The sequence below is a fragment of the Tachyglossus aculeatus genome, chromosome 12, assembly GCF_015852505.1.
Source record: "Tachyglossus aculeatus isolate mTacAcu1 chromosome 12, mTacAcu1.pri, whole genome shotgun sequence".
Taxonomy (NCBI): Eukaryota; Metazoa; Chordata; class Mammalia; order Monotremata; family Tachyglossidae; genus Tachyglossus; species Tachyglossus aculeatus.
In genome coordinates this window covers 20,792,249-20,814,985 of record NC_052077.1, presented here as the reverse complement: position 1 = coordinate 20,814,985, position 22,737 = coordinate 20,792,249, and the positions used below count along the sequence as shown (strand labels likewise).

Sequence of the window (22,737 nt, the reverse complement as noted above, 5' to 3'; positions counted from 1 at the left end):
AATGTATATGAGGTTGAAAACTAATTGTGGAATACCTTTAAAGTGTTGCTCTTTTGGTTTTTAACGTTTAGATCCAGTTCTTCTAGGTGAAGTACTGGCCATAATCGAACCAGTGAGTAAAGAAATGGAACAAGAAAAAAATAAACAGCGTGGATCTACCAGGTAATAAAGGTTGGTTAGCATTACCATCTAAGATTTTTAGTATTTATATATTAAGCTTTATATGAATGTGCTTTCCCCATTCATTCCTATTATCTTTTTTTCAAACTCCTCCTCTCCTCCTCCCTGACATTCATTCAACTGTATTTATTGAGTGCTCACTGTGTGCAGAGCACTATACTAAGTGCCTGGAAAGTACAGTTTAGCAACAGAGACAATCCCTGGCCACAACGGACTCACAGTCTAGAAATAATAATAATGGTATTTGTTAAGCACTTACTATGTGCCAAGCACTATTCTTAGTACTGGGGTAGACATGGTAATCAGGTTGTCCCATGTGGGACTCACACCTTAATCTCCATTTTACAGATGAAGTAACTGAGGCACAGGGAAGTTAAGTGACTTGCCCAGAGTCACATAGCTGACAAGTGGCAGAGTGGGGTTTAGAACCCACCACCTCTTCCTCCCAAGCCCATGCTCTTTCCACTAAGCCACGCTGCTTCTCAGTGCATTACACTGACCTATCACTGGGTTGATATGCTGAATAAGAATATCAATAATCTAAATCTTTTTGATTCAATTACCATTTGAACTAGAGAATATATTAGTAATTATACTCATTACCTGGCTTCCACAAGACCTACGTGTGAACCTTATTTATGCCTGATTCAGAAATACCATGTTCAATCTACGTAAGTTTGGATATCTAGAATTTTAAGAATTAGTTTATCGTAGATCACGTACTAGTGCATATTTATGTTTTCTCTCTTCAGAGTTAGCAGGAATTTCAGCAGGAACTTTAGGTGGTCCTTACTGTCACAGTGAGACATGTTTGAAGTTTCCACTGGCTCTTCCTTCTGAGATAGGGAGGGAAATGCCATAAGCTTTTCCCATGTGGTTCAAAAGTCTCCTTTCCTACTAATCTTTATTTGGTCATGGTCCCAGGACTTCCATAAATTGTATCAGATCTTTTCCTTAGACTACTCTGTGTAGGTCAAATTGGTAATTATAGAGGCCGGTAGCTGATTATTGGAAGCCGTGGAAGCCATGAAATCTGAACTCAAACCAACTGTCCCTCTACTATACACCCTTCAAGTATGTTTAAAGAGTACTTGACAAGCACTTTTTTGATCACACCTTATTTTGATTGAATATGAGATTACATGGCTAAGCAAGATATGTTGCCAACTTGTACTTCCCAAGCGCTTAGTACAGTGCTCTGCAAACAGTAAGCGCTCAATAAATACGATTGATGATGATGATGACTGAGCCCCCTTCTTCCCCTCCCCATCCCCCCTGCCTTACCTCCTTCCCCTCCCCATACCACCTGTATATATGTATATATGTTTGTACGTATCTATTACTCTACTGATTGATTTTATTTGTACATATTTTTTCTATTTTATTTTGTTAATATGTTTTGTCTTCTTGTCTGTCTCCTCCTTCTAGACTGTGAGCCCACTCCTGAGTAGGGACTGTCTCTATATGTTGCCAACTTGTACTTCCCAAGCGCTTAGTACAGTGCTCTGCACACAGTAAGCACTCAATAAATACAAATGAATTAATGAATGAAAGATATGCGGGATTTTTCCAATATGGAGCTTTTACCAAAAACTCTTCCAAAGCTTTAGCATTTCATAAGGTCCATTGAATGAAGTTAGGTAGAGGAAATGGGGCCCTGATTAATGGCAATCATTTAGCAACATGCAACTGATTTAATGTAAGGCCAAGTCTTGGGGCAATCAATATTCGCTTTCTTCATTTGCTGGGCCATACACAAGGCCCAGAATGTTCTCACATCATATTTTATCCCTGGGTATTTATCCCTGATCAAGGAAGTGCCTCTAGGCCTTAGTGAATCATTTTCCCTGCTCCACCCAAGTCTTTTGGGTCTAAGTGCTCACCTGAAGCTGCCATTTAATGAATGAAAATCTCTCCCCTCCTGACTTCCATTTAGCAGCTGTCAGGTGAGCATGATTGCTGTTAATTAGCCATCAAAGGTAGTGTGAATCTGACTGAAAATGAATATCTTTATTACATTTTAGTGCAGTGAATGTCTTTTGAGTCTATTATGGTTTCTTCAGATTGTAGGGAACTACACACTGAGTTTTGTAAAATCAATTAAGGACTATTTAATCACTAATAGATCTAACTTTATTTTTGGGAACAGAATTTCAGAGTTAATCAGTTTTTCCTCAACCTCTCCTGGACTGTTCCCATGGTCAACAACTGCTGATGTTCCTTGGCTGAAAAACAGAGGTGAGTCTTGCAGATTTTAAAATGTTAGTGTGGACAGAGTCACTTTCCTTGGTTTGCATTCATTTAAAATGGGAAAACAAACAACCAAAGTCTTCAATCGTTATTTCTTTTATGTTTCATCTTAAATGCTGTATCACAAGATAGAGAGGCTTTGGGAACAACATTTGATAACTAATTTTCACATCCTTTATTTGAACTCAAGAAATTGGATTTGTGAGCATGGAGGTGAACATGGGAGGACAGGGAGAATTATAAAGATAAATCTTTGCCATGCTTCAACTTTTTTTGTATTTGAATCATTGTCTATGTGACTTTCTAAAATAAAATAGAAATCATTCTATAAAGAAAGTTGAATGATTATGATTGAAGAAATGTCTAGAACTTAATAGGCAACCCAAAAACTTTGGGAGATCTTGATTAAAACACTTATTCTGAAGTTTTCTTTTCCTCAGGCTTCATAGCCAAAATAAGAGCCTTCCCCAGACTGTCTACAGTGGAGCTCTCTGATACTCTCAGGAAAATTCAGCTAAGCATGTGCTGAAACAAATCTTGAGAATGCAGTGTAGCCTAGCAGAAAGAGTACAGGCATGAAAGTCAATGCCATTTGTCAGCTGGATGAACTTGGTCAAGTCAGTTACTTTTCTGTGCCTCAGTTTATTTATAAAATGGAGATTAAATACCTCTTCTCCCTCATACTAAACCTGTGAAACCCATGTAGGACATGGCCCATGTCCAATCTCATTATCTTGTATCTATCCCAGCACTTACAGGGCTTGGCACACAGTGAATGTTTAACAAATTCCATAATTATTTATGAATGGCTAACTTGAATGGCTAACTTCACCACTAGCCTGCTCTGTGACCTTGGGCAAATCACTTAACTTCTCTGGGCCTTGGTTTTCTCAACTGCAAAATGGGGATTCAGTATCTGTTCTCACTCTTACTTAGACTGTGAGCCCTATGTGGGACATGAACTGTGTCCGACCGTGTATCTATCCGATTACTTAGAACAGTGCTTGATACAGTATAAGCATAACAAATGCCATTAAAAAACCCCTAAAAAACTGTTTCAGTTCTGTTTTGTCCTAAAAGGTTGAGGTTGTAGAGATATTAAAATATAGGAAATGCTTTTGAGAGATGGAGAGGCCTGGGAATCAATCAGTGGCATTGGTTTTCAAGCACTTAGTACAGTGCTCTGCACAAAGTAAGTGTTCAATAAATACAACTGAATGAAGTGCTTTCTGTGTGCAGAACATTTTACTAAGCACTTCCTTCCCATAATGAGATTACAGTCTTAAGGGTGAGAGAGATAGTGAAATAAAGATATGGGAAATGACAGGGTATAAGGAAATGTCCATAAGTACTGTGAGGCAAAAAAAAGAGAAGGAAGGGAAGCAGCAAAGTGGGTTAGGGGAAGTCATAGTACAGTAATACAGTACATAAAGACAACTGAGTGCATTAAGCCAAATGAAAATCCCCAAACTACTTGTCTTACATTTCTTCTGTGTGTGTATGTGAGAGGAAATAGTTATCTTTAGAATAGAGAAAGCATTGTAAATTTTACTGGGTCTTTCTTTAAAACTACTGATCAGGTTATTAGTTTTATCACATTGTAGGTCTCTCAACACATAACTTTTCATGCAAAGCTGTAAGTTGAACAAGTCATAAAGTGCCACAATCATCTGTAAAAAATCATTACTCCTAAATGCTTTGGGATAACTGAAAATTTGACATGAAATATTTTGCTTTTTTTTCCAAAGGAAACTCAGTCTTTGGAGTCCTTTTTCTTGACAATTGGCCATGCTCTTGTTTCTGATGGGATAATAATAAAAGAGAAAATATTGATTTCATTTGTTTCGGTACATGTGTAGAAGTGGGCTCTGTATGAAGAGAGGGCAGGGAAAGTATTTTTATGGGTGAGTTCATTTCGAGTAGAACTTGGCTAAACTTTTCACCATCTTGCATGTGGTCAGAGGCTGTGTCTACACAATTGTGTTGTAGCTAATTCCAGCATTTAACTCAGTCCCCTGTCACATGATAAACACTTAGCATATACCGCAGTTATCTTCAGTTTATATTTGAGCTAGGAAACATCACTGACAGGAGGAAACCTGGAAGGAATGATTGACAGTAGTCAGGCTGAGAGGATGTACTTTTAGGGCATATCTCAGAATGTTCAGCCTAGGGGCCTGTCAGATACGATGCTAACTAGCCACACCTGCCTTTAACACTGGTAACCTTCTGTGTGGTATTTGTGGCTTTCAAAGCCCATTGCTCTATGGTCCTGAAAGAATCTTTGTAGATTTTTTAAATTTTTTTAGAGAATCTAGAGGAGAAAGAGCTTCATTTTATAAATTCAGCCCAGGCAGCAATCTACTCAACACACAAATTTATTAATGCAATGATAATTTAGGGGTAAAAGGTGCTTTGAAGTGTAGTGCGACAAATATATATTGCAAAGACATTCTTACCCTAAGCAACCCCACACAGTTTAACCTAAGTATTTTTTTTTAACAAAACAGGAGTCCTAAATAATGTGCTTTTTAGTCACATATCCATTCATTCACACCCACCCAGAATAACTTTGTACAATCTTGCACAGATTTGGAATGATAGGCTGTATGCTGAGTCATAGATGAGCTTTCATTTTTTGTTTCTTTACAAAAGAATGCAAATAGAAAAGGCTACACTTATCTGAAAGCACATTTTGCCCTATATCAGATGGAATGTCACTGGGAAAGCAGGCTAAGTAATTCTGTTGCTCATGGGTTCACTTTTTCAGAATACTGTGCTGAGAGCTGATTTCATTCAGTGGAAACATATGCAATAGGCTGTAATAATTCAGATACTTGAAACAGCTAATCAGGGACTGAAAAAATAAAGGTAAAATTTGATTTGAGAAATAAACTTACTTGATTGCAGGTACAATGGTTGTACACGTAGACATCCTGTCCAATATTTCCTAAGTAACATAATCAAGACAGTTGAAATAATTTTAGATATTTAGGTTTTAATTTGAGGATGAGATATGCATATATATTTATGTATACATGTACTTTTGAATACATAAACAAGTATATCTTCACACTCATTTTCACTCAATAGCATTGTGCCAAATCTGAAAAGTTGCTCATGATTTAACAAGTTTTTTTGAGATTATGCTTCAAGAGCACAGATATCTCTGCATAAAGTTCCTAAATCACCATCTTGGAATCTTTTGATGATACTTGGAGGCTGTTAAACTGGAAGAGTTTCCTGTTGTCTTGGAAGTATAGACTTACTTTAAGCTTTCAGATGTTACTCTGTCCTCAAGCAGAGCAGCATAAAGTAGTTGAACAAGGCTGAGTCTCTGACATAGCTCTGCTTAGCTCTGACAGTGATGAGCTAGGTGTCAGACATTCATTAATTAATTCATTCAATTGTATTTATTGAGTACTTACTGTGTGCAGAGCACTGTGCACCAGTGGAGAGTGAGCTGTTGAAGATGGAAGTTAAAGAAGGGAGGAGGGAAGGGTGAGAGTTTTCACAAGATGAGAGAATGGGATCCAAAGCACTTGGGAAGTACAAATTGGCAACAAATAGAGATGGTCCCTACCCAACAACAGGCTCACAATCTAGAAGGGGGAGACAGACAAAAAAAAAACCCAAACCAGTAGACAGGTGCCAGTACCATCAAAATAAATAGAATTATAGATATATACACATCATTAATAAAATAGAGTAATAAATATGTACAAATATACACAAGTGCTGTGGGGATGGGAAGGCGGAAGGGTGGGGGGCGATTGGGAGGGGCAGAGGAGGAGGAGAGGAAAGGGGGGGGGCTTAGTCTGGGAAGGCCTCCTGGAAGAGGTGAGCTTCTCAATAGGGCTTTGAAGGGAGGAAGAGAGCTAGTTTGGTGGATGTGTGGAGGGAGGGCATTCCAGGCCAGAGGTAGGACATGGGCCAGGGGTCAATGGTGGGACAGGCGAGAACGAGGTACAGTGAGGAGGTTAATGGCAGAGGAGCGGAGGGTGTAGGCTGGACTGGAAAAGGAGAGAAGGGATGTGAGGTAGGAGGGGGCGAGGTGACGAAGAGCCTTGAAGCCTAGAGTGAGGAGTTTTTGCTTGATTTGTAGGTTGACAGGCAACCACTGGAGATTTTTGAGGAGGGGAGTGATATGCCCAGAGCATTTCTGCACAAAGATAATCCGGGCAGCAGTGTGAAGTAAAGACTGAAGCAGGGAGAGACAGGAGGATGGGAGATCAGAGAGGAGGCTGATTCAGTAATCCAGTCGGGATAGGGTGAGAGAGAGAACCAGCAAGGTAGCAGTTTGGATGGAGAGGAAAGGGTGGATCTTGGCAACGTTGTGGAGGTGAGCCTGCCAGGTTTTGGTGATGGATTGGATGTGTGGGGTGAATGAGAGAGTGGAATCAAGGGTGACACCAAGGTTGCAAGCTTGTGAGACGGGAAGGATGGTAGTGCCATCCACAGTGATGGGAAAGTCAGGGAGAGGACAGGGTTTGGGAGGGAAGATTAGGAGCTCAGTCTTGGACATGTTGAGTTTTAGATGGCGGGCAGACATCCAGATGGAGATGTCCTGGAGGCAGGAGGAGATACGAGCCTGGTGGGAGGGAGAGAGAACAGAGGTGGAGATGTAGATTTGGGTGTCATCAGCATAGAGATGATAAAGCTGTGGGAGCAAATGAATTAATCAAGGGAGTGAGTATAGATGGAGAACTGACAGGGACCAAGAACTGACCCTTGAGAAACCTCTACAGTCAGGGGATGGGAGGGGAAGAAGGAGCCCACGAAGGAGACTGAGAAAGAATGGCCAGAGAGATAAGAGGAAAACCAGGAGAGGACAGAATCTGTGAAGCCAAGGTTGGATAGCTTGTTGAAGAAAAGGGGATGGTCCACAGTGTCAAAGGCAGCTGAGAGGTCAAGGAGGATTAGGCTAGAGTAGGAGCCATTGGATTTGGCAAGGAGGTCATTGGCAACTTTTGAGAGGGCAGTTTAGGTGGAGTGAAGGGGACAGAAGCCAGATTGGAGGGGGTCTAGGAGAGAGCTGGAGTTGAGCAATTCGAGGTAGCAAATTTAGATGACTCATTCTAGGAGTTCGGAAAGGAAGGGTAGGAGGAAGATAGGGCGATAACTAGAAGGGACAGTGGGGTTGAGAGGGTTTTTTTAGGATGGGGGAGACCTGGGCATGTTTGAAGGCAAAGGGGAAGGAACCAGTGGAGAGTGAGCTGTTGAAGATGGAAGTTAAGGAGGGGAGGAGGGAAGGGTGAGACTTTTCATAAAATGAGAGGGAGTGGGATCCAAAGCACAGGTGGAGGGGGTGGCACTTGAGAGGAGAGAGGAGATCTCAGACACAGCAACTTCAACCACAATTCAATTGGCCATAGTGACATAGCTTAAGGGTCTTACTGTATTTCTTCGAACAGTCAAAATTGCTTAGCAAGGGCCAGGGTCCAAGTCTGTAATGCTAAACACACAACCCAACCTTAATCAAGATATAATTAAAATGTTTCAGAGTACAATCTGGGGACCATGACATGTTATATGATTTTCTCGATTTTAAAAATACATGGTTCAGGAAATGATCTTGGGGCTTTATTTATGTACTATTTCTTACTGGCATTTGTAAATCATACTAAAGACAAAATAAATGCTTAAAATGTCAGCTACCATTGGGTGTACATAGCCATGTTAAGGCAACCATCCTTAATTTGCGATGTCAGACGACAAAGTCAAATCCAAAATTAATATATTTACCCCTTGATTTTTAAAAATAGAAGGGTCTGTAGTGCAGAAGACAAGGTATGCAAAGTCGTCGTGCAAAAGACAATCTTGGTTGCCAGTTATTCAAAGAAACTCAATACACAATTCAGAATCAGCAGAAGAGACTTCCCCAATATGTACTTATGTATATATTTTTTATATGAATTTAAGAATGATCAAACCATTCAGATATATCTTCAAAATAGTCAACAAAATCGACAACAGTGAAGATGCTACAAACCATAAATAATGTGCCAGGTGATTTGTCAACTCTAGCAGAATTAGGAAGAATTGATAAATCAGTAAGTTTTGGCAGTGAAAATGTTAACAAAAACTTGACATGTCAGTTTTTTCCCTTTTTTCTCATCCCTAATTTTTTAAAAAATTGGAGTTGTCCCACACAAAACCCTAAGAATCCATTCCTTATAAACAATAAAGCCATCTTTATGGGAGGTTAATGAGAATTAGCTCCATGTGTTTTTTAATAAACAAAAAAAATTAGAATCCAGATTGGTAAATTGCAGGTGTTTGTCTCATTTTAAAAGTGAGGAAGAAATCCTGAATACGAGTAGGTGTAGACCCATCCTAAATTCTTGATAATAATTGCTAGAATCACTATTAACATTTTCCAAAATATCTGGAATGTTGGAAGCCTGAAGGATATATCACTGTATTATGGACAGTGAAGAGTCTGAATAAGAAATCAAAGAAACAGCTGTACCAAATGAGCCACCTTTCACATGAAATCAGGTTTTTTTTTTAAAAAAGTTAAATTATTACTGGAAAAATATATTCCTATTTTGTGTCAGTCAAGGTCAAGTATCTGCTCCTGGTATCTTAAGAAGTCCAGTGAGGCAGGTCCTGGGAAGGCTGAATATAGCATGCTATAATTTGTAGAGCAGTTGGCAATTGAGAGAACGAGAGATCTTTTTAGTCATATCCGCACCTGTAATTCAGCAGTGGCATCTTCTAATATGAAGTTCAGCTGTGTTCAAGGCTCTGATAGGTTTGCAGGTGGTATTAAGTAGCATAATTCGTTGAATCTCTTCCATTCCACCTGCCTCAGTTTTGTTTTCTGGAGAGGAAAGACTCACTCACCAGCCTTTCACCACCATCACATCCTCAGTTCCACCTCCTGCAGGCATGGGACTGCTAAAGTCTCACTTCTAGCTGCAGCAACAGGAAGTCTAGCAATGAGAGGCAGAAGCCACGAGAGTAACTAAATGAAGCTGCCATGTTGCAGCCACTAACTGCCATCTATAAAATCGGGTGTAGACTTGTTGGGTTTTGTGGGGGTCCCATGGAGGTGAAAATGTCTGTAAGTTCTTTGAGATCAGGGATAGTGTTTACCAGCTGTTCTATACACTCCCAGGCACTCAGTATAGTGCTCTGCCCAAAGTAAGTGCTCAAATACCATTGACTAAGTTCCCCCAAGAACAGAGGGGGAGAATTGTCTCCATTATCCCTGGGTTAAGGCAAGGAAGAAAGGGCTAACTGAGGCTGGATGACCTTGTTAGTGAAAACAAACCTGTCGGGATCAAGAGCAGTGTCTTCATCTCCCTGCTGAGAGGAGTCTTCCAGAGAGTCAAGATAAGCATCTCCAAAGAGGCAAGAATTATTTTGGTGAGTTTTGATATTAAGAACAGAAACTGAGTGATCCCCTGGAGGTTTCTCATGTGGCTAGGCTCCAGGAAAGGAGGAATGTGCCAGAAACTTCCAGAGAATTGTTCCCTTTAGTTGGCTGTGGCAGCAGAGGAGGACTGTCTGAAGGGGAGATGAAGTGGCAAGGGGAGAAGGCTTGCTGCTTTTCTCTGCTGGAGCCCGTTGCCCCCCAAAATGAGCATTTCTTTGTGTATGAATGTCTGTGTTGGTTTCAGTCTGGTGCGTGTCTGGCTCTCGGCATCTCTTTATATATCAGTCATTCTTGCTGTCTTTGGATCTCTCTCAGGTCTCATGCTCTCTGGGTTTCTCTCTGCATGCCTCATTCTCTAGGATTCTCTAACTCTGTCTCTACTTTGGACAGTGATCTCTGATCCTCCATCTCCAATAGTATTTTCATCATAGACAATATTTGGCTGCCTAGACATGTAAAGCACTGAACCAGGCACTAGAGGACAAGCAGAATCAATATTTAATAAACATAAAATTATTTGAAGGCATGGGCACAGTTGGATAAATGAACAAATTCAAACAAATGAATAAATGCATCTGTGCGGTTGAAAGGATGGCAAGGTAAGGAAGGCCTATATTTTGGTTTATCACTATGACTTCCTGCTCTGTCAGTTTTGATACTGCTTCCCTTAATTGATTTCTTATCTCACCGTTGACCCTTTAACCCCATTCTCTGACCCACCTGGAAAATTTGGTCCCTATAGCGAAGATAGGAATGGAAAGAGGTGTCCTGGTTCTAAACCTGAAATGAATTTTGGCCTTCAAGAAATGGACAAATACAAACTTTCCCAAGCGCTTAGTACAGTGTTCTGTATGGTAAGCCCTCAATAAATATGATTGATTAACAGAAATTGAAAATACAACCCTCAGCTCAATTTCTCTACTACATAACTCATTATCATTATAACCAAGTCCATTGGTCCAAAGGATACATCAGATGCCTTAGAGCATGAAACACCAGAAAATAGAAACTGTGTTGTATATGTTTGTGCATTATGAAATAACAAATCAATAATAAACATGGGAAGAACTGGTGACAGTTTTACAGGGCAATAAACATCTTGGCAGAGCTGATGATTGGGTTCTTTTCTAACATTTTTGAACATTGCACCTACCTTTTAAGACTGATGAAGGAAGATATTGAATTTTCTGCCCTGCCTTATGCCAGTTCAGAGAAACCAAGAGCAACAGCCACCCTGTTAATTTAATATGCTGGAACACTTTTCCAGTGCTCTAAAATGTACTTTAAACCAATGAGATTCCCTGTAATCTTTGGATGGTTGAGCTTCAGAGGACTTCCAAATCTCCCTAAGCAGTCTTAGAAGATAGGTTTATAGTTTAGATAGATGAAGGTAATAACTGTTTTGATCACAGAACATCCCTTCTTCGTTGAAGAAGGAAGTCTTTGTCATTCCTGACTGCTTTCCAAGAGTTAAAATATTTTATGACTTTAAGCAGGAATTAATTTGTTATAACTATATAATGAATCTATTCAATTACACACCAACTGAATTGGGATATGAAAATGAATATCCTGTTTTATAGCTACTAATTTTATCAGTTTGTGCTAAGCAGTGTCCACTGGGAAATTTGGTGGACATATATAAGGAATGCTTTCTCAAACATTTCATTTCATTTCATGCATGTGAATGTATTAAACATGAGCTAAGAAAAACATTTTGTGTAAAATGTGCTACAATATAACGGCTTTTTGAAACGAAAAAAAGCAAAGTAAAGGTTGTTCTGTTGGCTTGTTAAGTAATGTTTAGTTAGAAATTTGCTTTTTAGGGTTGATATTACAAGTAATTAGTGTGACATTTAATAAATTATATTTCTATGAGAACACTATTTCTTCTCTATATATGGTCTGACTTGCATTCCTTCTGGAGTAATAAAATGAGGATTTGACTTAATCAGTAAACCATTAATCAACATTTTGAATCTTACTGATTTACTTCTATTCACAACTCATCTTTGGTCATTCAGATAATGTTTCATGTTTCTCACTTGGAGAATTTTCTCTAAAATTATTTTTCAGTGTGAATAATGATTCAGTCCCACTATTGCAGTAAGATTGCATTATTTTGGACTCTCCACTCTGACAGAAAATGGATTAAAACTAATCTCATGAGCTAAGCAAGGCTAGGGCAGCATTGTAAACTTCTCATTTTCATTTTTGGGTGCTCATATATTTCCAGGAATTTGATTTGAAAGAGTTGAGAAATATTTCTTCTATTCAGTATTACTTGAAAAAATGATGTTTTGTTTTTTTCCCCTTTTGGGAAGTAGTTTCCCCAAACTGATGTTTATGGAACTCATGAAAGCTTTATAGTATCTGTGAAAAACCTGCCTCAAACTTTTATGTATATTTCTGTAGTGACACAGGGATTGTGAGAACAACTGTGGCAATGTGCATGACTCCAGTAAAATGCATCCCTGAGGATTTATAAACAGCTGTGGCAGGACACAGATAATAGAATGAATGTGGTTTTGTCAGTCTCAACTTTTTATTTATCATCAGTTTCCCATTTTTTTAATTTTTAACTTGTTAGAACCATGTTAATACTTGAATGGTACTGAAAGTGGGAAATCTAATTATTTTTTCAAGGTATATTCAGGCAACCATTTCAGTGGCTGAAGATATTCCACTATGACTTTGTTCTTTCAAAATTGATTTAGTGTCACAACTCTGGATTTAAAAGAATGGATAAAAAGTATGAATGAATTAAGAAAACTGAGAACCTAAAAGTTGATAGTATTAAATAGAAATAAGGTGTTCAGGAGGGGAAAGGCTGCAGGGGGATGGGGGTGGAATTGTGGCTGGAACTTGAAGCACTAAAGGAGAAAACAGCTAGAAAAATGGAATTTAAGAGGAAGATAATGGGTTTTAAAATAAGTGTAAGGAAGTAACAATAATCAAGCAAGAAGTAGTAATGTGATTGAATTCACTATAAGATTTGAATTCACTATAAGAATGCATTTGTGTTCCTACCAACCATAGATTTTTTTTTTAACTACCCTGAACAAAACCTAGGAAAATGTAGTTAGTGAACATCAACATATAAAAGGAATATTTTTTCTATAACGTGCAAATTAAATTTAGAAATTTCACTCTGATTGAGGATGTAGAAGTAACTGAAGATATAGTAAGTGCTTATTAAATTCTGGTGGTTTTAAGCCTTGAAATTATTTACCCCATAGTGGTTTAAATCACACTGCAAGAATGAAAAGTTGCCATGCTAGCTTTTGATCCCTCTTCTAGAGCTGGAACAGAGGAATTTCTAAAGAAAGAACTTTCTATGTTAAAGGAATTGTCCTTTGCCTCTTACCTCCCAAAGTGCTTTGTTTCCTCTCCCTTTCCTCCCCCAGGAGCTAATGATTACCTAAGTTAATTTTAGTCCATATGCATATCTGACACTGGGAGAGCTATCAACTCTAAGGCTCAGGTTCTAATCCCCATCACTGGCCTCCTGTGAGTCTGTTTCTCTAGAATGGTGATAAAATACAAACTCTCCCATTTCCTAGAACCTATGTAAAACAGGGATGTGCCTTGCCAGTACTTAGCATACACATGACACCTAGTAAAAATCATTGTGGCTCAGTGGAAAGAGCACGGGCTTGGAAGTCAGAGGTCATGGGTTCTAATCCCGGCTCCACCACATGTCTGCTGTGTGACCTTGGGTACATTCAGCTACTCTTTGTGGGACCTGATGCTCCTACATATTTGGAGATTGTTAGGTGGTAAGGTCACAACCAAAGTAACATGCTTTGAAACATTTCCAAAACAGTCTTGGATTGGCAAGGACCAGAAGTATTACAGATTCCAGGATTCCAAGTCTAGTTTGACTCACCAGCAGCTATCGTGGCATAGTGAATAGAGCACAGAACTTGGAGTCAGACAGTCATGAGTTAGTTCTAATCATGCTTCTGCCACTTGTCTGCTGTGTGACCATGGGCAAGTCACTTCACTTCTCTGTGCTTCAATTCTCTCATCTGTAAAATGGGGATGGAGACTGTGAGCCCCATGTGGGACAGGGATTGTGTCCAACCTGATTTGCTTGGATCCACCCCAGCTCTTAGTATAGTTCCTGGCACATAGTAAGTACTTAACAAATGCCATTATCATTATTATTATTACTATTATTATTCTGGGAGGAGTTGGTTTTTGAATAGTGGAAGTGGCTGTTAGAGTTTTCCTCAGTGGGAATTTGGAAAGAAGGCCTGTTTATCTGATGAGCTGACTTGGACTGTAATCCCTGTCTACTCCCCTGGATCCTGGCCAGAAGAGGTGTTCTCTCCACATACTTCTCTCCACATATACTAAATCTGGAGTAAAAAGGAAACGAGGGTGAACTAAATTTGAGATGTCTAAATTTTTTTCCATCCACTTCCCCGAAGTAAAACTTTATGGTGTTCCTGTGACCATGTTTATATTTTTAGAGTTTAATGTCATTTGTGTTCACTGTCATTCTGAAAACCTTGATCTTTATTTTTTCTGCTGGTGTCATTTCCAGTTTGTAACACTGAATCTTGACATTGACCATTATTTTCTTTGGGATTTGGTTTTGCCATGACTAGTGAGATCTTCACAGAACTATCACCAAAACCCTGGTAACATGGCCAATTTTAGTCATAGTTCGGTGTTATGCAGCCAAACTATCCCAAACTCATAACACAAAAGCTTTTAGTCTAACCGCGATTCAGCCAATATTACATTTTTTTCCATGTTATCTGGGTCCTTTCAACTAACAATTTGAGGACAGCCTAGCATGTCTGTATTCTTTTTTTGTCATTTCCAAATCAATAATGTGAATCTTACATAGTTTTAAATTACGGGTGTGTGTTCTTGAAGTGCTGCTATTCTTCCCAAAGATGTCCTGGCTTTACTGACATAGGTTTGTTCCTGCTTGCTAGTGCGTGTATCATTTGACAGCATTCTTGCCAATTAGCAGGATTCTGGATAAGTGTCCAATTCTGGGTTTGGGCTGTTAATGAAGATGTTTGGCACCGTGAAGGGTTTCCCTAGTGTTTAGTTAGGTATGACTTTAATCTTCTTTAAGCCACTGTCACCTTGCATTTCTACTGACTCTGCAAAGTGATCCAAATTTTGTTTCATGTCACCTTGTGTGAGGGCTTCCCAAGGCATGTGCATTAGCATATATTGGTTCATGAGTGATGGCCTCAAGGATTTTTGTTGAGGTATGCTGCTACTGAAGTGGAAAAGTTATAGCTCTATTTGGTACTGAGATGTCTGTACAATGAAGATAATAATACTCTCCCTTTTCCTACTGCACTGGAATGTTTTGAGAGCAAATTAGATAAAATATTTGAATCTGTTGTGAATGTTTTAGATAAAAAGTTATTCCTTATTTTGTTTTTTACTTTAGCCAACCAATTCAAATTTTATAAATCTGTCAATCAGTGGCATTCACTGAGCATTTACTGTGTGCAGAGCACTGTGTTAAGTGTTCAGAAGAGTGTGACATGAGAGTAGGTAGACAATCCCTGCCCACAAGGAGCTTACAGTCTAGAAGGGGGAGACAGCCATTAATATCATTAAACAATTTATGGATAAATAAATATATTCGCTGGACTGTGTAGGAATGGAGAGTTTTTGCCTTGGACGTGGCACCTAAGCAACTAATTAGGCTTCTTCCCAGTTACAAAACACTAATTGAAAAGCCATAAAGCAAATCACAAATGATACTGTTTCAGTTTCTGGACTTGATGGTTTTTTTGATTCACTGGAGCTAGATGTTGACCTGGCAAATCGAGATTGATTAAACAACTTACAAGTTGTTGAATGCTACTGCAGTCTGATCTTAAAGGTTTACAAAACTGTTGTAAACTCACTCCTTTTCATACTTGCTTAATAGTTTCATTATTTTAATAGTCTTATCCTTTCAATCTATCAATCATATTTATTGAGGGCTTACTGTGTGCAGAGAACTCTATTGAACCCATGGAAGAGTAAAATAAAACAGAGTTGGTAGACACATTCCCTTCCCACATCATCTCACACAGTAGGCTTTATTAACATTTTCCTTCTATATTCATCACCTTCATTAGTGTCATCATCTCTTATGCTTTCACTTGTATTCCAACACCATACTCAATATTCTTGCTCATCTTCCTGGTGTTCAGTTTTTCTTAATACCTCTAGTCCTAGAAACCAGTTTCTATTTAGCTGGTAGGAGTTATAAATATTTCCAGTCTCTTCTGTAAATGTCATTTTTCCATCCTAAATTTATACAAATTTGCAGCCACTCCCTTCAAAGACCCATCTTTATAATCTCAATCATTTCCACTGACACTGTCATCTATTTTCTATTTAAGTTTATTGCCAGTTAGCCTGTCCTACCACAGCTTTTGTTTACATATGCATGCCATTCATATGTTCTGAATATTCATATGAATGAATATTCATATGAATTCATTCATATGAAATCTTCTCTCCTCTGATTTCACTTCCAAGTTCACTGGAAGTCAGTTTCTGTATTTCTTCACAGATAATGGCTGGTGATCATCCCATTGCCTAAGGTAGTCATCTAATAATGTCAAAAGGATTCTACTGAATCTTTTGCTTTTACAAATAACCTTTAAGTAATTTTGACCCATTCTTATGCCCCCATTGATTGAGAGTATTCTCCCATTCTTATGCCCCCATTGATTGAGAGTATTCTGGACTAGATGTGACAAATAGGAAATCCTCTTCCAATACACAGTTCTTAAATTTGTTGATAAATTGTGACTATTATCTGTCAAATCAAAGGTGGTATATGATGCCTTACAAAAATAGACTTAATTGAATGATTAGATTCGTTGAAGAACTATTTAGACTACAGCATCATCCTCCTTATTGATTTTCCTGACTCCAGCTTCTTCTTTCAGTCAATACTACATGCTGCTGCCTGGATCATCTTCCTGAAATGCCTCTCAACACAAATTCTCCCCTCTTGTCAAAACCCTCCAATAGTTGCTCATTCCCCACAGCATCTTCTAGACTGTGAGCCCATTGTTGGGTAGGGACCGTCTCTATATGTTTCCGATTTGTACTTCCCAAGCGCTTAATACAGTACTCTGCACACAGTAAGCACTCAGTAAATACGATTGAATGAATCAAACAGTCTCCTTTCCATTGGCTTTAAAGCTCTCCACCAGCTCTTTCCATTTAATGTATTCTCTCCTCACCTGCTTTTGCCCAACTCTCACTCTTCCTGTGACCCATACCTTCCTCCTAACTATACCCTGATCTAATCTTGCCTGCCTCAGGCTCCATGTTCACTTAGTAGTAATAGAATTCATTAAGCACTTACTGTATGGAGAGCACTATACTAAGTTCTGATAATGAGTACACAGATGAAAGTTAGATATGGACTCCATCCCTCAAGGGGCTCACAATTTACAAATATAGGTAGGGGAGAGATCTGTAGACAGGTATGAGTGATGAAGCAATAAAACATTAAAACAGCACAAGACAGATAAATGCACAAAGCAAGAATAAAAGTCAGCAGGCAGCTGTGGCTTAGAGGAACAGAATTCCAGGCTCCTCATGATTCAGAGTCCATGGCAAACCTGTAACCACAGCCAGGACTACCTTGGCCACTTTTATAAGGCCTCATGCTGAAAGTGCTGTTCTCTTTTCTGCTGGGAGGGTGAAAAGCAGGAAGGGCTGGAGATCTCTTTGATGGTATGGAAGAGAGCTAGTGTTGGTTCCTAGGAAGGTAACATGGTGCATAGAGCATGTTTATTTGGCCTAGGGAAGTGAGGCTTCAGTTAGTGGACGTTTTGCCCGGATGCAGTGAAGAGGGGCCGACAAGTGTCAGCAGTAGCTTTCATAGCTGGTCCAGTATGCACAGAGCATCGAGCACTTCACTTGTCTAGTGTGGAGACTGTCATTATGAAGGGGGTGGAGACTGCAGTTACCAGGAGTTAAATTCGACCATGCTGAAGCATAAGGAGGTATTTCTTTATACCCACCTTCAGCTGTTGTGTATATCTGTTTATTGACCATTCAATTCATTTATCTTGATTCCAGTGTTTTTAGGTATTTTTATGTCTGTTTCTTCCCTGCAAACACTTCTCTCACCTACTGTGAGCTGCCTGGGAGGGTTGGTCACATTGGTTGCAGGTAATGAGTAGAAGCAACAAGCGGGAAGCCACTGAGTGGGTTCCCCTCATGTTGACTGAAGGCAGCAGACTCAGGTCAGGAAAGAAGAGATCTTTATCCCTTCCATTTCCTTCTTATCTGTTACCTCCTATGTTCCTGTTGAAGCAGAAAACAAGCCTGTAAGTCACTGATTTTAAAGAGGGCTTTTTTGAGGAGGGGAAAGCTGAGGTGGGGAGAGGAGAGGGCTATTTTTCCTGCAGCAATTTGCAGTAATGTTAAGTGTGGGGTTTGTGGATCCTGAACTACATAAGCATTAAGTGCATGATGTATCTGCAAATTTTATGTATTGCGGTCATTTGGACCTGGGGGGCTGGGAAGCGCCTGTAGTTGGATACTACAGTGGACTGTTCTTATTCTTTCTTCTGTTCTCTGTCATTATGGCTGTGTTCAGTTCATTCAAGGAATTTCGTTTAATCCCAGGGAGACTTAAAATCTTGTATATCATTTTGATCCAAAAATTAACTGTATGAGTCCAATTCTGGAACAGTTAGAAGTAATTCATTCATTCAATTGTATTTATTGAGTGCTTACTGTGTGTAGAGCACTGTACTAAGTGCTTGAAGCAGTATGCACCTTCAGCAGGGCCTAGCTATTGGTTATAATGGGATCGGGCACAACTTTTCCACTTGCTAGTTTGAACCCAAGCTTCCAATTTCCTTAGGCCCTTTTTATCTATTAACTCTTCCTTCACTCTTGGACTCCACAGGTGAATTTTTTTGGGAATTTTTTTAATGGTATTTGTTAAGCACTTACTATGTGTCAGGCTCTGCACTGCGTGCTGGGGTAGCTACAAGTTAATCAAGTTGGACGCAGTCCATCGTCCATGTGGGGCTCCTGTATTCATCCCCATTTCACAGGGGAGGTAACTGGCACAGAGAGGTTAAGTGACTGTCCTAAGGTCGCACAACAGACAAGTGGCAGAGTCAGGATTAGAACCCAGGTCTTTCTGACTCCTAGGCCCATATTTTAAGCTGTGCTTCAGCACTCCTTTTCAGGCACTACCTTTCCAGGGCCTGGGGATGCTTAATAGTTCCTGACTGACTCCTGATAATGTAGTGCAGGGAAGGGAGATTGGGGTCGGGGGGAGGTGGCGGGGGAACCGGCTTGGTTTTAGGTTGGTCATCTTCACTCCAGAGTCACTGGGTTCTCCTCCCAGGTTGCTATAAGCCCAAGCACTGCTTCCAACTTGTGGAACTTCATGATGGAAGGTGAGAGAGGCTGGAACTTTAAATTTAAAAAATATACTAGAAATAAAGGCTTCAGGAGCAGTGTTAGTACCACTCAGGAGACTTTCCAGGTGAAAAACTGGTATAAAACTGGACAGATAACCAAGCATTCCTAGGAATTAGTCTGTTGATTCCAGTTTGTCTTTTGTGTACTCTTTCTATAGATGTGCCTACTTAATAAAACTCCAACTGATTTCATTTTTGCTATTGACTTATTTTGCATGAATTGTAGCTTTAATTGAATTTTCTGTTTTTGAAAACTCTCACAGGAGAAAATTGAGGGCAGAGAGTAACAACAAAGCCTATCTCTGCCAGCATTTTAGCACTTGAGAATCTATCGCTGGAGAAAAAAAGAACCATAATCTTCAGAACTGGGTGCTAAATCTATGTCCATGGGAGAATTCAGAATTGTTCATATAACTCCAATCACAGGTTTATTTTCTTTGATGTTTTATAGAATAATTCTGTATTGTTTATATCTCATTACGTTTTCAAATCAAAAATCCCTGAGGAGAGCACTGTCTAGAGGTAGAAGTAGTATTTTTGGTTTTTAGTGTACTCAACTCTACCCAAACTAAATGTTTTAGCCAGTCCTTACTTGTGAAAACTTTGAGCATTGCCTTTTCCCCAAATACTGTTCTGAGAATGTCCCTGGACTAAGTGAAAGAGAAGCTTTCACATACTTTTTATAGCTGCCATTTCCCACCGTGGATTTGGTCCATGCCCCAAGATATTCACAAGTGTTTACATTGTTCTGAGGATAGAGCAAAGTGGGAGTGAACCACAACAAACCGATTCATTTTCTGTCAGGCAGAGAGGATGTAATGAAACATGATGGTGCTGCTACACTGTCCTAAGTAGATAATTAATTGAAGTTTCACTCTCTTTAGTGCTATCACTTCTTTATCCCTCTTTGACAAGATGACAAGATGTGTTTTTAATCCAGAATTGTGAGCTCATAAAGATTATTTGCTCTTCTCTTTGTACTATTAAATGGCATGATCAGTGGGGAATTTGTCTGGATAAATATGGTTCTAACCTGCATTGATCTTTCTAATAGGGATATCAGACCAAGATGGGAAAGAACCTATATCATGGAAATCTTTTCATTCAGCTTACAGAGGAAAATATAGTAGCATATCTCCGCAATCATCAGTATTAATGCAACTGTACGATGAGGTAAATCTAGATGAGGCATTTTACAACTAATATTTTTGATCTGTAGTCCTCCATGTGAGCTACACGTTTGGAACTAATATTTTTGGCTTTGGTCTGTTATTCATGAATTGAACAATACCTTGGTAGATTTGACCAGCAACATTAGCAGCAGCTGTGAATGTAAAAGACTGTCAGTTTGCACAATGATGTGTATAGCTATTTTATTTTATTTGAAAGATGATGATAACTATCATCATGTGAATGTGACTGAAAAGGATCAATCAATCAATCGTATTGAGCGCTTACTGTGTGCAGACTACCTGCTATTTGTAGTTTTGCTGCTAGACCAGCTCTCCCAAGCACTTAATATGGTATTCTGCACACAGTCAACACTCAATAAATACCATTTCTTGATTGATTTGCCATATCCAACTTTCTGGAAGACTAAATTTTTTAGTGCACTCTGAAAGTGTGTGTTTCTTTTGCCCACCATTCTGAGGCTCATCAGTTCACAATTCTCTATGGATGTCCACTCCAACTGAATTGAAGCTGAAGAGATTATGTCTGTCCTGGTAGACTTGTGTTAAAGAACCTCATTGCTGGTGATGTGATCTGGCCATTTAAAAGAGAAAATTTGGGTCCTTCATGAATGACTATTCTTGAAAATGAAACTTTGGTACAGGCATTGTTTGACAAGAGTGCTTTTTTTTTTTTAGTTTTAAAAATAAAATGAAAACTATTCCACCATTGCTTTTCACATTTTGAGGCATTTGGACGTCTAATTGTATTAAACTCTAGCGTACTTCCTCTCTCACTTGACTCTCAACAAATACAGCACTTCACGACAAAGATACCATATTAAGAAAGAAAGCATTGTATTTATGTAATTTGAAGCTACACTATTCGGCATGCATTTTCATTAGAGAAGCAGTGTGGCTCAGTGGAAAGGGCCCGGGTTTGGGAGTGAGAGATCAGGGGGTTCTAATCCCAGCTCTGCCACTAGTCAGCTGGGTGACTTTGGGCAAGTCACTTAACTTCTCTGGGCCTCAGTTCCCTCATCTGTAAAATGGGGATTAAGGCTGTGAGCCCCATGTGGGACAACCTTGATTACCTTGTATCCCCCCCAGTGCTTAGAACAGTGCTTTGCACATAGTAAGCGCTTAACAAATACCAACATTATTATTATAAGATATGTACCAACATTATTATTATATGTCATTTCCATTTATGAATGATTTTAAAAATTTAAACACATTCTGCATCCGAAGTGACGAATGATTTTAGATCACATTTCTTCCTTCTATTGGATTATTACTTAGTAGGTAAAAGTGAAGTTTGTTTCAGCTCCCAAGTACTTTTAACAGACTCAGTATTAAATGAATCAATATTAAGTGTTTCAGCAAATTTTATATCATTTTTATTCATCATCTGGATAATTTATAAAAATAGAAATCATCAGTATTCAACCTTTACTTTGGCTATAGAGAAATTAGTACTTTTCTAACATCAGGAACACACTTGAGAATAGATAAAAAGTTCTATATCTAATTGCTTTTTATAATGTCACTTTACCTGTAATGTACCTTTTAAAAATGATTAGTCTTAAAATAGGGCAACGCAACACCAGGGGCGTAATAACCCAGATATTATATGTATGTTGGACAGGTTTTTGCATCAGTAAATCTTGATAATCACCCTCAGCCAAAGTTTACTAAATTTTTACAGAGTATCCAGCATTATACTTGGTGGTATGGAGTGGATAGTTACACAACACAGAGAAGATTCAGCCCCTATCCTCAAGGAATTTAAAATTGAGACGGGCAAGATGTGTGACCAGACATCATCAGTTATCAACACTTATAGTGATAATAATAGTGGTATTAGTGAAGCATTTACTATGTGTCAAGCACCCTTCTAAGTGCTGGGGTAGATACAAATTAATCAGGCCACACAGTCCCTGTCCCACATGGGGCTCACAGTCTCAATCCACATTTTACAGATAAGGTCACTGAGGCACAGAGAAGTTGTCCAACACAGTCCAACTCGAATTGCTTGTATCCATCCCAGTGCTTAGTACAGTGTCTGGCACTTAGTGCTTAACAAATACCATTATGATTATTGTTACCCATAAGAGATTCTCAGGTGACCAGTTTAAAATGGTTGTACCCTCAATTAGGGCTTGGAAAAATAAATTGGGTAAATGTCAATGAAGAGTATGAATCATAACTTCATATTAGTAGTATAGAGGAATGGATCTAATAATGTGGCAACAAATCTAACAATAACTGGGTGATAGCTATAGATTCAGATATCAGTCATGAAAGATTCCCA

The 22,737-nt window shown here is 39.0% G+C and overlaps 1 protein-coding gene across 16 annotated transcripts in view; it reads left to right on the top strand.

The window, feature by feature from the left end:
- Positions 1-22,737, top strand: part of IQCM (IQ motif containing M) — a 269,935-nt gene that overhangs the window by 53,576 nt on the left and 193,622 nt on the right. For all 16 annotated transcript variants that reach the window (XR_005453427.1, XR_005453428.1, XM_038755203.1 and 13 more), the window contains 3 exons: positions 72-162; positions 2,330-2,418; positions 20,309-20,427. Coding sequence is in view for 14 of the 16 variants with exons in the window: in XM_038755203.1 (XP_038611131.1) it covers positions 72-162; positions 2,330-2,418; positions 20,309-20,427 (299 nt within the window). In the remaining 2 variants the exon portion in view is untranslated. The remainder of the gene's footprint in view (positions 1-71; positions 163-2,329; positions 2,419-20,308; positions 20,428-22,737) is intronic.